This window comes from Coturnix japonica, chromosome 13 (genome assembly GCF_001577835.2).
Source record: "Coturnix japonica isolate 7356 chromosome 13, Coturnix japonica 2.1, whole genome shotgun sequence".
In the NCBI taxonomy this organism is placed as follows: Eukaryota; Metazoa; Chordata; class Aves; order Galliformes; family Phasianidae; genus Coturnix; species Coturnix japonica.
In genome coordinates, this window is record NC_029528.1 from 15,639,063 (window position 1) to 15,652,807 (window position 13,745).

General features: G+C 37.5%; 1 protein-coding gene across 19 annotated transcripts in view; it reads left to right on the forward strand.

The window, feature by feature from the left end:
- LOC107320384 (ankyrin repeat and KH domain-containing protein 1) overlaps positions 1–13,745 on the forward strand; it is a 97,435-nt gene that overhangs the window by 50,659 nt on the left and 33,031 nt on the right. For 18 of the 19 annotated variants that reach the window (XM_015876170.2, XM_015876164.2, XM_015876167.2 and 15 more), the window contains 5 exons: positions 330–417; positions 1,062–1,189; positions 1,396–1,539; positions 2,151–2,253; positions 10,835–11,578. In XM_015876170.2, the coding sequence (XP_015731656.1) occupies positions 330–417; positions 1,062–1,189; positions 1,396–1,539; positions 2,151–2,253; positions 10,835–11,578 (1,207 nt within the window). The remainder of the gene's footprint in view (positions 1–329; positions 418–1,061; positions 1,190–1,395; positions 1,540–2,150; positions 2,254–10,834; positions 11,579–13,745) is intronic. The other variant, XM_015876181.2, reaches the window with a different exon arrangement.

Sequence of the window (13,745 nt, forward strand, 5' to 3'; positions counted from 1 at the left end):
CTCAGTTCTCAGAACCTCTATGTAATGGTTACTCATGTACTGCACAGTGTTCACTGATACGTACTTGTCCATCTCTCAGGAGGAAATGAGATGTTACTATTCTCAATTGTGTTATGTGTTTGAATGTTAAAATACAGACAGATATATACACTGGGAAACTTCCTTGTGTGACTAACAGTAGAGATACAGTCCTTACGCCTTTTGGCAATGTGCATTGGCAGTTAAGGTAAAAGAAAAATTGATTCCAGTCAGTTAAGATAGGTGTATCTTCAGAGACTGATAGTTCTGCTCCCATTTATGCAGCATCTGTTATTTCTCTTTTACAACAGGAACATGAATCTGAAGGGGGGAGAACCCCACTAATGAAGGCTGCACGAGCTGGTCATTTATGCACTGTGCAATTCCTTATTAGCAAAGGTAAAATATTAGTTTAAGAAATTGATATTAAAAATTAAATAAAACATATAGTGCCAGTTAAATTCAGAATTTGTGGTCTTGTAAGTTAGTGTTATGTTGTGCATATGAGCCTTTGTGAGGCTGTTAAGGATTTTCTGAATTTCATTTTGTTTATGATAAAAACAAATCACAAAATATTTTGCTGTTAGCTTTTTTTCCAAACTCCTTTGTTTAGATCAAGTAGTTTTGGAGTATGGTAAATATATTCAGGTTCACAAAAAAAGCCAAAGAATACCTACACTCTCCCAGAAAAAAATCAAACCATCACCCTCAAGGTACTGTCTGGTACAGAAATAAAGCCATGCAGTAATACTGATAAGTGGTTAGAATGAAAATTTAGAAGTTGCCTTTTAGCAAACCTCTCACCGCTTCTGAGTCCCACTATTACCGTGTCATTTCTATGTTGTTGAGATAGTGATGGTTCTGTATACAAGCCACCAGTTTATCTAAAATCTCTTGCTTTTATCCCAGAAGTATGTATGAATTTAGATGATTAGAAGACAAAACATGTTATCCTTATTCCATAAAATATTCCAGAATCTGTTGATATTTTAGTAAGCATGTCCTTGTGTTTAATTGTCAGATTTTTTTTTTTCTGTTTACAGGTGCCAATGTCAATAGGGCTACAGCTAATAATGACCACACTGTGGTGTCTCTGGCATGTGCAGGAGGCCACTTGGCAGTTGTTGAGCTCCTTCTAGCTCATGGTGCAGATCCTACTCATCGACTTAAGGTATTCACTTGAAAGTGCCTGTTAATTGTGGGTACTGCATGTTTAAATATATATATATATACACACACATATACATATATACATATATATGCTTATTTATAATAAATGCATATTATAAAATGTGCAATTTTAAATGGGCTAATTCATGCTTTGCATACCATAGAGCAGAATTCATTTTCTGACTTATTTCCAATATCTCAATTTAGGATGGCTCAACAATGCTCATTGAAGCTGCCAAAGGAGGACATACAAATGTTGTTTCTTACTTGCTGGATTACCCAAACAATGTTTTGCCAGTTCCTGCAGCGGACTTGTCTCAGCTCACACCTCCATCTCAGGATCAGTCTCAGGTATTTTAAATACCACAATGAATGTTTCAAATAAAAGTTTACTTTGGAGCGCAGGAAAGACTGTACGTTTGAGAACAGCAATGTGAGAAAGTTGATTGGTATTGTCTGCAGAGCATAACTGCCTTGTTTTCTGCCTCTTAAGCCAGCTAGTCCCATACCTAATATTTCCTAAGTTCATTGTTTTGCTGGCATTTGCTCAATATTTTGTTTCTACAGCTCTCAACCATTATGACAGTGCCTCTTGAACATTACTGCTGGTTCTGGTTGTTATATGACTGTTATATGTTATATAGACTGTACTGTGTAAATTTATCGCTCACTGTGTTGTTTGAGAGGTACCTTTCCAGTGCAGTTAGCTAATTAAAAAGCTAAAAACATTAACAAGTTTCCAGACTACACCATCCAGGGCTTTAATAAAGAGTCGTACAGCTAACTGACATAACATCTGTGATAGATTAGGTTTGGACTGGTTATACCAAGAAATAACAGGGCATAGATGTTTTAGGAACAGTAGAATGGAAGTCTACTGTAGAAAACTATGTTTGTGTTATTGCTTCATGATTGGGTCAGCTGAGCAGTCTTTTAATTTGACAGTTTGGCTTTATTTTAAGGTTCCACGTGTTCCGGTGCATACGCTTGCTATGGTTGTACCTCCCCAGGAACCCGACAGAACCCCTCAAGAGAACTCTCCACCTCTTGTGGGAGTGGTGAAAGGTCAGTATGCAGCCCTTCAGAAAATACATGCAGTTTGGAAAGTGTTAGGCTAAGGAATACTGAGTGCTTATACACATCATAGTCTGCTTCAGCAATTCCTGAACACCTGTAATGAAGATATGATTTGAATATAAAAGTATTTTATATAGGGTGTAGTTGCTACTAATTTTCTTGTGTACTATCATGAAATAGCATTGGTTACTGGGCATGCTTATTCTCATTGTTTTGTAATAAGATTTCTATAGTCCAGACTGATAAACTCTAGGTATGCTTTTGACTTTTGAATATCGATCCTTTAGAATAGTTACTATTATCCATGAACTTGACATATTATCAACTTATTCCTGTTTTTAAAGTAGCAGTGCAAGCATGTTGACACTGTAAATTGCCAATGCAGATCTATTTACTAGAGAACAAGTTTTCTTATTATTATGATAGCACCCTTGTAAGTAATTATAACATCAGGGCTTTTGCTTTAAACATGCTTAAACTTGCTGGTTAAAACTTATTTGTGGTCATTTAATGGCAAACTGTGCCATCCAGCTATGGATTGTGTTAGAAATCTTTGCTTCTAAGTAAGCTCAGAAAGTGAAGCACATTGTTGTTACAACTTTGAATGATTTAGTTTATGAGTTCTGGTTGGGAGCTTAAGGAGTTTAAAAGCTACAGTAGTTAAAGCTCTTCAATAGTTTTATTTTTTATTTGTTTATTTTGGAGGTGTTCAAGGACTTCCTAAAATGCACAAACAGGAATGCCAGGGGCACAAGTGACTAGCAGGAGAAAAAAGTGTACCTAATGTTTCAGTGTATAACCTTGATTCTCTCTATGCATATATGCTATGTGTGTAACTGTGTGTGTGTAAATACAGTTACTGTGTAATTTATGTAGGATGTGCAATACTGGTATTTCAGACCGAAAGAATGTAAGAATATGCAACTTCTGTTTTAAATAATGCAGCAAAAACTATGTGCTTACACGTGCCCTTAAAATTAAATAATTTTTAGTACTACTACTAAGTAGGCTAGTGTACAGTAACAGTAATGTAAAGATGGTAGTAAATATCCAAAAAGTTATTTGCAGGAAAAACTCACCCAAATGGAAGCCTTCAGTCTGCTGGGAAATGCCGAGGCAATCTCCACCAAGGAGCAGTCTCCAAGAGATGCTGCCTTAGTGGTGGTCAGCCCTTAAATGGGGTCTAGAGGAGATGGAGTGAAGCTCCACCCCTTCCAGGAGCACAGCTCCATTACTCTCACCTGTGCTCCCACAGCTGACCCACACTTGCCTCAGCTGATTAATCAGAGGTTCAGGCTGTGATTACCAATTTCCCCGTACAGCCAGTGTTCTGGAAATGCAGCTTATGATTCATCAGAGTCAAAGAAAGAACAGTAGATTGTATCAGAAGACTGAAGTTATGAATTTCAAGTCTGTTATTTAATCAAATTATGAGATGTGGATAGTTCATGTAGCTTAAGAAATAGAACTCATTTGAAAAAAGAAAAAAAACAAAAACAAAAAACTTACAGGACATATCAGTTCATATTTTAGGCACTTTTTAGCAGTACTATTTTGCTGCAACTGGTACTAAGAGATCTAATAGTTGTCAGTATTTCAGTATATGTTGTGTGTGTGTCAGCCAAACTAGTCTGTGATGTTACAAGAAATACAGAGATGTGGAATGTGCCCTTAGGCTAATTAAGAGCTCTGTGTCTAAAGTTCTTGTGCCTCTAAAATCTTCAGGGAAAAGTCAGTATTTCTGTGTTAAATGTTTTATGGTCATTATAATCATACCCCTTTGTTTTTCTAACTATAATTGAGAACTTGGTATTTGCTGAATTTCTGTTCTTGTCTTTGGACACACACACGACTTTGTTAGACTTGGGAGATGAAAGATAAAAGAGGGAGTAAATAAAAGAATATTCATTAATTCCATGGGGAAAAAACAATAAAGTTCTTACAGTTACTTTGGAAAAGACAAATTCCTTGCCTGCAGATGTAGAAATAGTGTCCTAAGGTTTTTCTGTAGACTTGCCTATGTGGAGGAAGAAGAGGAACACTTAGTCTTTTAGCCTCAGCTCGGTGTTTTTTAGGTGTTTAGTTTTGCAAAAAAACATAGTAGTAGGAACACATTTCCTAAAGAGTTCTTGGGAAGTCAGGTGTAAAACTAAAATACGCTTGTGTATTATCATAGTGGGTCAGATATGCTGTGAGGCTTTCCAAGAATGTGTGGTTTAATTTTAATTGACAGTATTATCCTTACTCTGGTGAAAAGGCTTACGGAATAGTTGCAACGGAGTGTTCTGGAAAATGATTTGATTTCAGTGTTTAGCAACTGAAAAGAAAAAGATTTCTGAGCAGTGGATCTAGAGAAGCAGGTAAGGGTAATATGCGAAGGTAGTAACCTTGATGAGGATGTCAGACAAAAGCAGCAGCAGGATTTTATTTCATGGTACTGGGAAGAACTTGACTCATGTTATATGGAAGGGTTATTAATGTGCTTCTAGCAGGGGCTAGTGTGTTTGTGTGAGAGGAAAATTGTGGCGTGGTTTTGCTTACCTGGTCTCTATTTGTTGCTGTTCTCTCTTGGATGCAGTCTGAATTGCTCAGTAGAAAGCAGTAATTCTGATGCAGCTCAGCAAGGATGGCATTCCCACTAGAAAGAGAAGTGCACTATTTCTGTGATGATGGAGTGGCAGATCTCTCCTGCTGCTTGCAGCCCAGACAGGCTGAGAGCACAGTATAGGGCAGCAGTGCAGTCCCCAGGAGTGGATCTCTGTGCCCAGTGCCAGCTGCTCTGCAGCCTCCAAATGCTTCCTCCCTCCTTCTCTCCAGCTCTGGCACTGGGTAGGTTGGCTTCCTGTAAGAATGGGATAGAGTGGGGTGACTAAAAACCCTTTATAAACTGTTTCACCTGGCACTGTCTGATCCTCTCTGGCTTAATTGTTTTCCTATTAAGAAAGGTTGCTCTTTACACTCAGTCCCTTGTGAACATACTGTGAAGCTCAGAAATGGCATGTGTCACTTTCATGTGGCTGTGAGAGCTGCTAAGCTCACTTACTGGAAGCTGTGAATATCTTCAGGATGGGTTTGGAATTTTAGATGCACCTTTTAAGTTTTCTTGTTTATCTCAAATTGTGGACCATTGCAGCTAACAAAATGCTTGAAAAGAATGCTATCACATTTCCCTAAGGAAATTGTCTCTGTAGTATTGTTGTCACCATAGTCATGCATAGTTTGTAAATGCAAGCTCCCAGTGACTGTTATGGTTCTGCAGTGCACTGACTTCATCTTTCATACAGTGTGCTTGGAGAGTGCTGTGTCTTGCACAAACAACATGTTTTTAGAGCACTATTGAAAAACAGTGCACTAGTGAAATGAAGGGGTGCTTAGGGACTCCACAGAAAGCACCACTAGTGTTTTCTTAGTCAAAATATTTGAACTGAAGTAAGGCATTATTAAATGTGTTGATTTAAACATGGAGCTATCAGTACTTGTGGTTTTTTTCCTCGTTTTTTTGTACTTCATAGCTAATGTGAAATCCTAGATACATAATAACTAATTGGCCATAAATTAGTACTCAAAAGGTGTAAACACACTGACATTCAACTTCTCCACTGTTGTTTTTAAATAGAGAGTAACTTGCGGCATTTCTTATTTGGAGGGTTTGCTTATCTATTTATCATGAATTCACCAGAGTTTACAGACTTGTTATTTGCAGGAAAGCTGTCCACATTTACCTTTTGTCACCGATGAGGTCAGAACACTAAAAGTGGAATGGGTTGGGAATTTTTAAGCTTTTTAAGTTAGACCTACAGTATCCTCGTGCTAAATCTTACTAACAATCTAATGTCTTGGAGAAGAAAAATAAAGCATTATTAACTATGAAATCATTGAATGTTTTTACTCAAACATACGACTTCTTTGCTTAATACTGAGTTATGTACTGAACTCACGCACTGTATGAGTTACTGAAAGATCCTAAAGGACAGTATGCCTATAAGGGTGGATAACTCTATATAGGCAGAGTGATTTCCTGAATAAAGAAATTCTTCTTCTATTTTTGGCTGACTTAGGTACTTGCTATTCTTTCATATGACTTCAGCAGTGCGTGCAGATGTTAGAAACCAGACAGATGTAGATCCCCAAGATCACATGTGTATTAAAAATATCAATAAACAAAACTAAATTAAAAGCCTACAAAAAAACCCAAACCAAAACAAAAACAAACAAACCAAACAGAAAAGCAACCTTTGGAAGGAGATGAGACTAAAGTTAAAGTAACCAAAGCTTATGAAAGTCAAAAGTTGAGTTAAGGTTGGTTGGAATGTGGTTTGTTTTCAACCATGTAATCATTGCACCTAATTCCTGGAAGTTTTCTGTAGAAAAAGCTGCGGGAGTGACAGGCAAAAATGCTGCGTGGCTTATAAGAGAAATGTAGCAGAACAGAAACTCACCTGAATGCTCAGCCCTCTTTAAATCATCCTGTTCTTATTGAAGAATTAAATATATCTTTCCTTTCCCAATTCATAATATTTTACTTTGTGCATGTGAGTTGAATGATTATTTCCCCACGGTCTTGCAACTGAGTTTTTTTTCCCCATATGGATTACAATAGTTAAATGCAGAATATTGTTGCAGATTCAATACTGAGCTCATTCTATTCCTGTTGAAATTGACTGCAAATCTAATTATAAAATCTGGTTCAAAAGCAAATGCTCCTTATTTTGTGCCCAAGTGCAAGTATAATAGTAGACAATCACAATCATGTACATCACAGTTGAACTTCTTTCGTTGCTGCCAGTTTTATATGTCAGGAAAATCGTTTGGAATTGAACTTGTTTGTATTTTGACCTACTTGTTTTCATTTACATCTCTTGAAGTGAGGGAGCTGTTAACAAACCTCAGAATTTAATCTAGTAAAAAGTAAAGCAGAATGAAACTAAGGCTGCTGGTGGCCAAGATGAAAACCACTAAGGTGAAATGCAGGAGTAATGAGGAATTGCATTGACAAAAACTTCCTGAAGAGCACAGTGGATTATAAAAAGAAACTTTCGGTCTTCATGTTTTTCTGGAAACAGTTTAAAGATCAAGTAGTGATTTTCTCAAACTTTGGTTGCTTGCTTAGAAATGCTTTGTCATTATGCGTGTCTCTGCCAGTTTATCAGTAGTGCTGTTAGTATAGGGTCTAGGCTTCGCTTGTGTGATGTAGTTATGTGTCTGTCTCGTGTCTTGGATACTTTCTTGGAAGTCCTTTAACTTGCAGAAGACAGAAGTGCCTGCCTGTGCTATTGCTGTAAATTACAAGGGGGTTAGCAAGTCTAGATGGCACAGCTAATAACAGACTGATCAGGGGTCAGTTAGAGTGGTTCTGTGTAGGTTCATTCTGAACAGACAGCACTTTTCCTGTGCTAATCAGTTACATGTGAGAAGGGACAAAAGAATTACTTTCTTGGAAAAGTAAGCCATCCTGTAGATTAGGTGACAGGACTAGATGAATTCCTAGAGAATCTTCAGCAGTGGGAATGAGATGCAGTATCTGGCTTGTTCACAGGCATCAGCCCTATGGAGAGAGATTGTGTTAGGAGATCTTAATTACTTAGGAGAGCTGAGAACTGTAAACAGGAAGACTGTTTTTTCTGAACTCTTGTCCACAACGTCTAAGACCTTTAAATATACCTTACTGTCAAGTCAGTTTAAAAGATGGAACAAACAAACAATAAAAAGCTCCATATGTTAGAGTTGCTAGTGATGTTCTCCATTGCATGTTATTGGATGTTCAAGAGTTCAGAGATGAAGTTTGGAGCATGCTCACATGGATGAATAGTCTGCTGTGAATCAGTTTAGGTACTCAGAGGATTCTGCACAATGTGCTGAATGAACACAGTAGACTTGTGTATGAAACTTCTAATTCCCTTTTCTGTAGTAATTCAGAGAAAATAATGGGAAGCCGTGTTTGTACAGAGGAGGTCTTCCTTGAGTGGTGAATGTTGGTCAAAAAACAGCTGAGGATGTGCTTGTGAAAAGAGAAGGGTGTAAGGCAGCAAGCAAGATGGTGACTGCTGGAATGATGGTAGGGGCTAAACTGATACGGTTAGGGTCCACAACCTGTGGAAATATGGAGCAACAAAGAGGTGCTACAAATTAATGGATGCTACTGTTCACAAGGTAAACTAGGGAAGAACTGTTTCCTTCCTCTGTTGCTGTTCAGGTGTGTCTGTAACCACTCTGGATCTTCCATCGGCTGAATGAGTCTCTTTCCTGTAACCCTGATTGCCTGATAGCCCAGCTGCATCTGGGCTTTCGCTCTATTCATTTTGTACCAAAAGTGTCTTCTAAGGGTGGCTGAAATAATTGATGTGGGAACTAGATGGGCTGCTTAGTATTGCTGGGTTAGTCTTGTAGCAGCTTGCTTTTATCGATTTGTACTCCACTAAAATATGCATACACATATGCATACACACACACATACACTATTATATATTATATATAAACATATATCTACTTTTTAAGTTGAAGTAATAATGGCCTGGCTTGACTGGATTTTTAATTCCTGCCTGTGTTTAAGCATTTCAAAAGCAAGGGTATAAAATAGTGTCCTGTTCAAAAGTATTTATTAAAATTGGCACAGTGTTTTTCAGGGTGTAAAGAATACATAGAAGAGATCTGGATAAAACCAGGAAATCCCTACCTTTCAGTACTTCCAGTATAGCCCCAATGCTTACACTTTCAAAGCTACCAGTAGCATCCTCTCCAGCTCTGGCTTGAACAGGTTGTTACAATGAGAATGTCAAGTTTAGCAGATCTTTATTCCTAAGATTATAGATGGCTTGCATTTTCTGGTATAGAAATGGTGATTTAGAACACATAAGGCAGCCCCACTAACTAATTGGAAGCTGATAAAGGTGCATCTCTGCACCGTTTTTGGTACTGAAGAGCCTAGGTGTTCATTCGCATTATGTCCGTATCTGTGCAGTCTGCCCAGCAGTATGCTGTGGGCTCTACTGATTTTTCTAAATTGTGTTCAAAAGTTGTCTGAACTGTCGGTGCCTGTTCCAGATCTGAGACACTGTTAGGACTGTTAGTTGGCTTCTCCTTGTGAGACCAGCTTTGTGTTTCTTGTTCAACACAGACTGGAAACGCCCAATCTTTTTATAGGGTGGCTTTGGCTCTTCATTTTCTCCTGATTTTTTTAGATAAGGTTTTCCTATGACAAAAAAGCTTGTTTTCTACTCAGATGGGAACGAATGTATAGTATTGATACTTCATTATTTGGGGGCTCTTTGAACTGCAGCTTTGCTTTCCTGTGGAGTGAAAGAGGCTGTCCAGAACTGTCAGAAGTCATGAGAATGCTTGGTGTTATGATGGGGATGGTACAGACAGTAATCTTAGGAGAGGCTGTAAGCACAGCAGTATGAAGCATTCCCTTCTCAGCTGTGGCTTAATTTGCGCTTACTAAAATGTTTTTGCTAAGTAAGAGAACTTGTGGTAGAACAGCAAAGCACTAACTGACTCTTTTATCTGAATATTACACAAATGTAGAAAAACATTTTACATAATTTTAGTGAGTTTAAATGGTTTTTATAGTGGTCTTACTTAATGCTGAGATGCATGAATCTGCTTTGTAAATGTTCAAGATCTGTTAGCTTTTTAAAGCAGCGTGTATTACTGTTTAGGTATAGCAAGTGAGTGTTACTGCAGAAAATTACTTGGTCAAGGTAAATCTTTCACATTTGTAATGAAACTATCTTAAGCTGAAGTAATAATCAAAATGTAAGCACTGAAGTATTAGCAAGATCTGGCAGTTGCTATGTGAGACTTTCATGATAGCAGCCTGTGCTGCATGGAGCAGAGCCTTGTGAGCATTCATAGGAGCTGTGCTCTGGCATGGTATGTTGTTGGATTGAAGATTTATGAGCCCTAGTAGTGAGCAGAATTGCGAATTTGTTACTGGGGAGAGGAAGGCAGGGAAGGTGCTGGTTTTCTGTCCAGCTTTCAGAGGTGTGCTAAAGGTTTAAAAGGTATTTGCATATGTGGCTGTATTTTGTTTGTAATGTGAAGGTGGAACACAATAGTATTTTGATAAACTGATCTTACTATAGAGCTAGTTTTCTGTCAAATGCAGAGTACTTTTGCTTGTAACTTTGCTGCTGGAAGTTAGCATCTAGAAAATAGTCTTAGTTTAATTTGCTCTGCACACCAGAACAACATTGAGAACTTAGCAGATTTGTTTTAACTGCCTCACTCTTGCTGATTTTACTTCCAAGATGTACTCTCGTGTGTCAGATATCATAAAAGTTCCTTATTCCTAAAGATTAAAGCAGCCTTGTTCAAGGGAATATTAGAATCAATACTAAAAATTCCAGCTATTTGATTTGCTTTGTCCTTTCTGTTTTAATGTCGAGCACAGGGTTTTACCTTATTGTGGTTTGCTATGGTTTGAAGGATGTGCGGTGTTAGTTTTAAACTTTTTTTTTCTTTCTTTTTTTTCTTTTTCTTTTTTTTTTCTTTTTTTTTGGTGGGTAAAAGGGGGAGGTTTGGGGTATCTTCAGCATGGCATTTTTTCAAACATTTTTCATGTGCTTAGGTGCATCCAAGCAGAAGTCAAGTTCCCTGCAGGTAGCAGATAAGGACCTACTGCCACCTTTTCACCCATACCAGCCTTTGGAATGCATAGTAGAAGAGACTGAAGGCAAGCTGAATGAACTTGGACAGAGAATTAGTGCTATTGAAAAAGCACAACTTAAGTCATTGGAATTAATTCAAGGTGAACCTTTAAATAAAGATAAGATTGAAGAACTTAAAAAGAACAGAGAAGAACAAGTACAGAAGAAGAAGAAAATATTGAAGGAACTACAGAAGGTGGAAAGGCAGTTGCAGATGAAAACACAACAGCAGTTTACCAAAGAATATTTGGAGACCAAAGGTCAGACAGACACACCACTTCCCCTCCAGCAGCAGTGCCCACTTACGGGGGTCTTCCCAGAAGTGGAAGCTGATAAGGGTCTGCCAGAGGATAACTTTTCAGAGTTACCTCAGGTTGACACAGTCTTGTCAAAAGATGATGAGCAACAACAGTCTCCACCACCTGCTGAACAAATAGAATTTGTCCCTATCCAGCCTTTGCCAGCACCGCAATGTAATTTTTCTGGTAATTTAGGTTATAACGGGACAGAGTCTCTTGAACTTCAGAAAGCAATAGGTAATCAGCAGAATGTAGGACAGCAGCAGCAAATTGCTGGGCAGGGACTGTTAGTTCAAGAACCAGACGGATTAATGGTTGCCACTCCAGCACAGACGCTTACCGACACTCTTGATGACCTAATAGCAGGTGGGTTAAGAAATATACCTATGTTTGCATTAATTTGTGTGCTGAGTTACCCTTTTCTCCTTCCCTCCAAAAATATCATGGGGTTTTCCAGTTTGGGAGTACTTACTTATGCATAAAATTCCTAATTAGTACTATTAATCTTAACATTGACTTCCAGTTCTAACATGAGACTTTTAAGCAAAACAAACAAACAAAAAATCTCTTCTCTTGTACTGGAGACCTGTTAGAGTCTCTTTGGCATTATCTTTTTCCATGCTACTTTAAAAAGCCTAATTGTGATTAGTAGTGCCCACTAGGAAACTTAAAAACGTGATGGTTTTTTTTTCTGTCTTCTGTAGAATTTTTCATGCAGGCTTTTATGCCACAGCGGATTTATTTAGTATGTTTACAAATGTATTCCTCTTCTTTCTGCTGGAAATGTTGCTGCAATTTAAACACAATCTGGAATCCATGCACAACCATTTAATTCTGTAGTGGCTTATGTTTTCAGAATACATTCTTAACTGTGGTTGTTATGCAGGAATATTTGCTTATTACATATAACATGGCAAAAAAAAAAAAAAAGTGTCCTGTTATCTGGATGAAAAGGAAAAATCAAAGCATTCTTCCACTTGTAGGTAATAGTATGAAAAGGAATTGAAGTTCCCATACATTAGGTTGTGAGTTTCATTGTGGAATAGAGATGCCATTTTTGTTGGCTTCATTTCATGTATTTGATTAGGATTTGTGTTTACTGCTGGATTTGTGCAGGGTGTAGCCAGTGCTGTTTAGTCTGTAGTAGGTTGTTTCTTTGTTTTTATTTTTAATTACTTTTCTTTGTACCTTGTGTCTGTCCCTCGGCCCTTGTTTCCGTCTTCCCTCTGCATAGTCACTGCCCTGTACCCTGAAGTTTGTTTCAAGGTTTTAGAAATGTGTGGTAAGAGTTTCTGGCCACAAGTCCTGTGAGCTTTTAGGATGGTGATAACCATAATTGAGGCTCACTGCAACTTTGCAGCTTCCTTGGAAATGCAGTCAAACCTACAGCTGTGATGCAGCTCCCTCCATCTGGGTGGTTTCAGTTCAAATATTTCTTTTTGGTTTTAGAGTATTGGGTTTAGTTCTCTGCTCTTCTGGGGTGTTCTTGGGAATAGTCAGTTCACTTTAAAAAATAGAAAACACAAAAACAAAACCAAGCAAAAAAACATTTGGATAATTCAGAAATATTTCTCAGGATTTGGAACTGCAGTATGCAAGGAATAGAACTTCAACAATTATTTCAAACCAATCATCATCAAGGACTCAGTCTTTGAAATAGTTACTGTTTTGAGGAGTTGAACATTTCTAGCAGACCATCGTGCATTATATACCTATTAAAGGTTAGCGACTGTGTATGATATAGTAATAGTCAGTATACCCAAAATGAAAAATTGCTGTAGTCAACTCTTTTAATTTTGTTTTAGGCTGATAATAGACTTGTCCAGGATTTTGCCAGTCTACCCTTTGAAAAAATTCACATTGTCTTTCCATTCACTGATACCATAAGAAATGAAATGAACTCAATTGTTTGCCATTTGTAGAGATCTCAGGCAGGCAGAAATAAACCTTTTAATGAAAAAAATGTTTGAATGGAAATATCTTGACAGTAAGACCTTTAAGAGTAAATGTGCTGCTTCCTATTGTTTGTTTTTATTTGCTTGCAGCTTTTGCAGGATAAACCTAATCTCTGAACTAGGTGCAAATAGCACACACTCCTAAAATTATTCACAATTTTTATTTTTTCATTTTATCTTTTTTTTTTTTTTTTAATAGAGATGCAACTCAAGGAAACATTAGCTGTCCCAATTCCAGACACATCTGCAACAATTACTGGCATTGCTTCACTTGGTTCCAAAATTCATAAATTTGTTTCATTTTAAAGTGTCTGCAAAAATGTTGAGAGAGAATTTAGATGATTTTGTTCAATTTAAATCCCAGGCATAGGTTAAATCATCATTTCACTAAACTCAAATTTATGTGTATTTAAAAACAACTGTAAATCTAACAAATCTTGTAAGTTCTTTGATTTGTATTTGATAGAGACTGAACTGTCCCCCCAAATGTGTTTTAGTGATTAGTTTGGTAAGGAAATAATGAGCAATAAAAAACATAAAGCCTGTTGGTTTTTTTTTTACAAGAGGACTGTAGACAC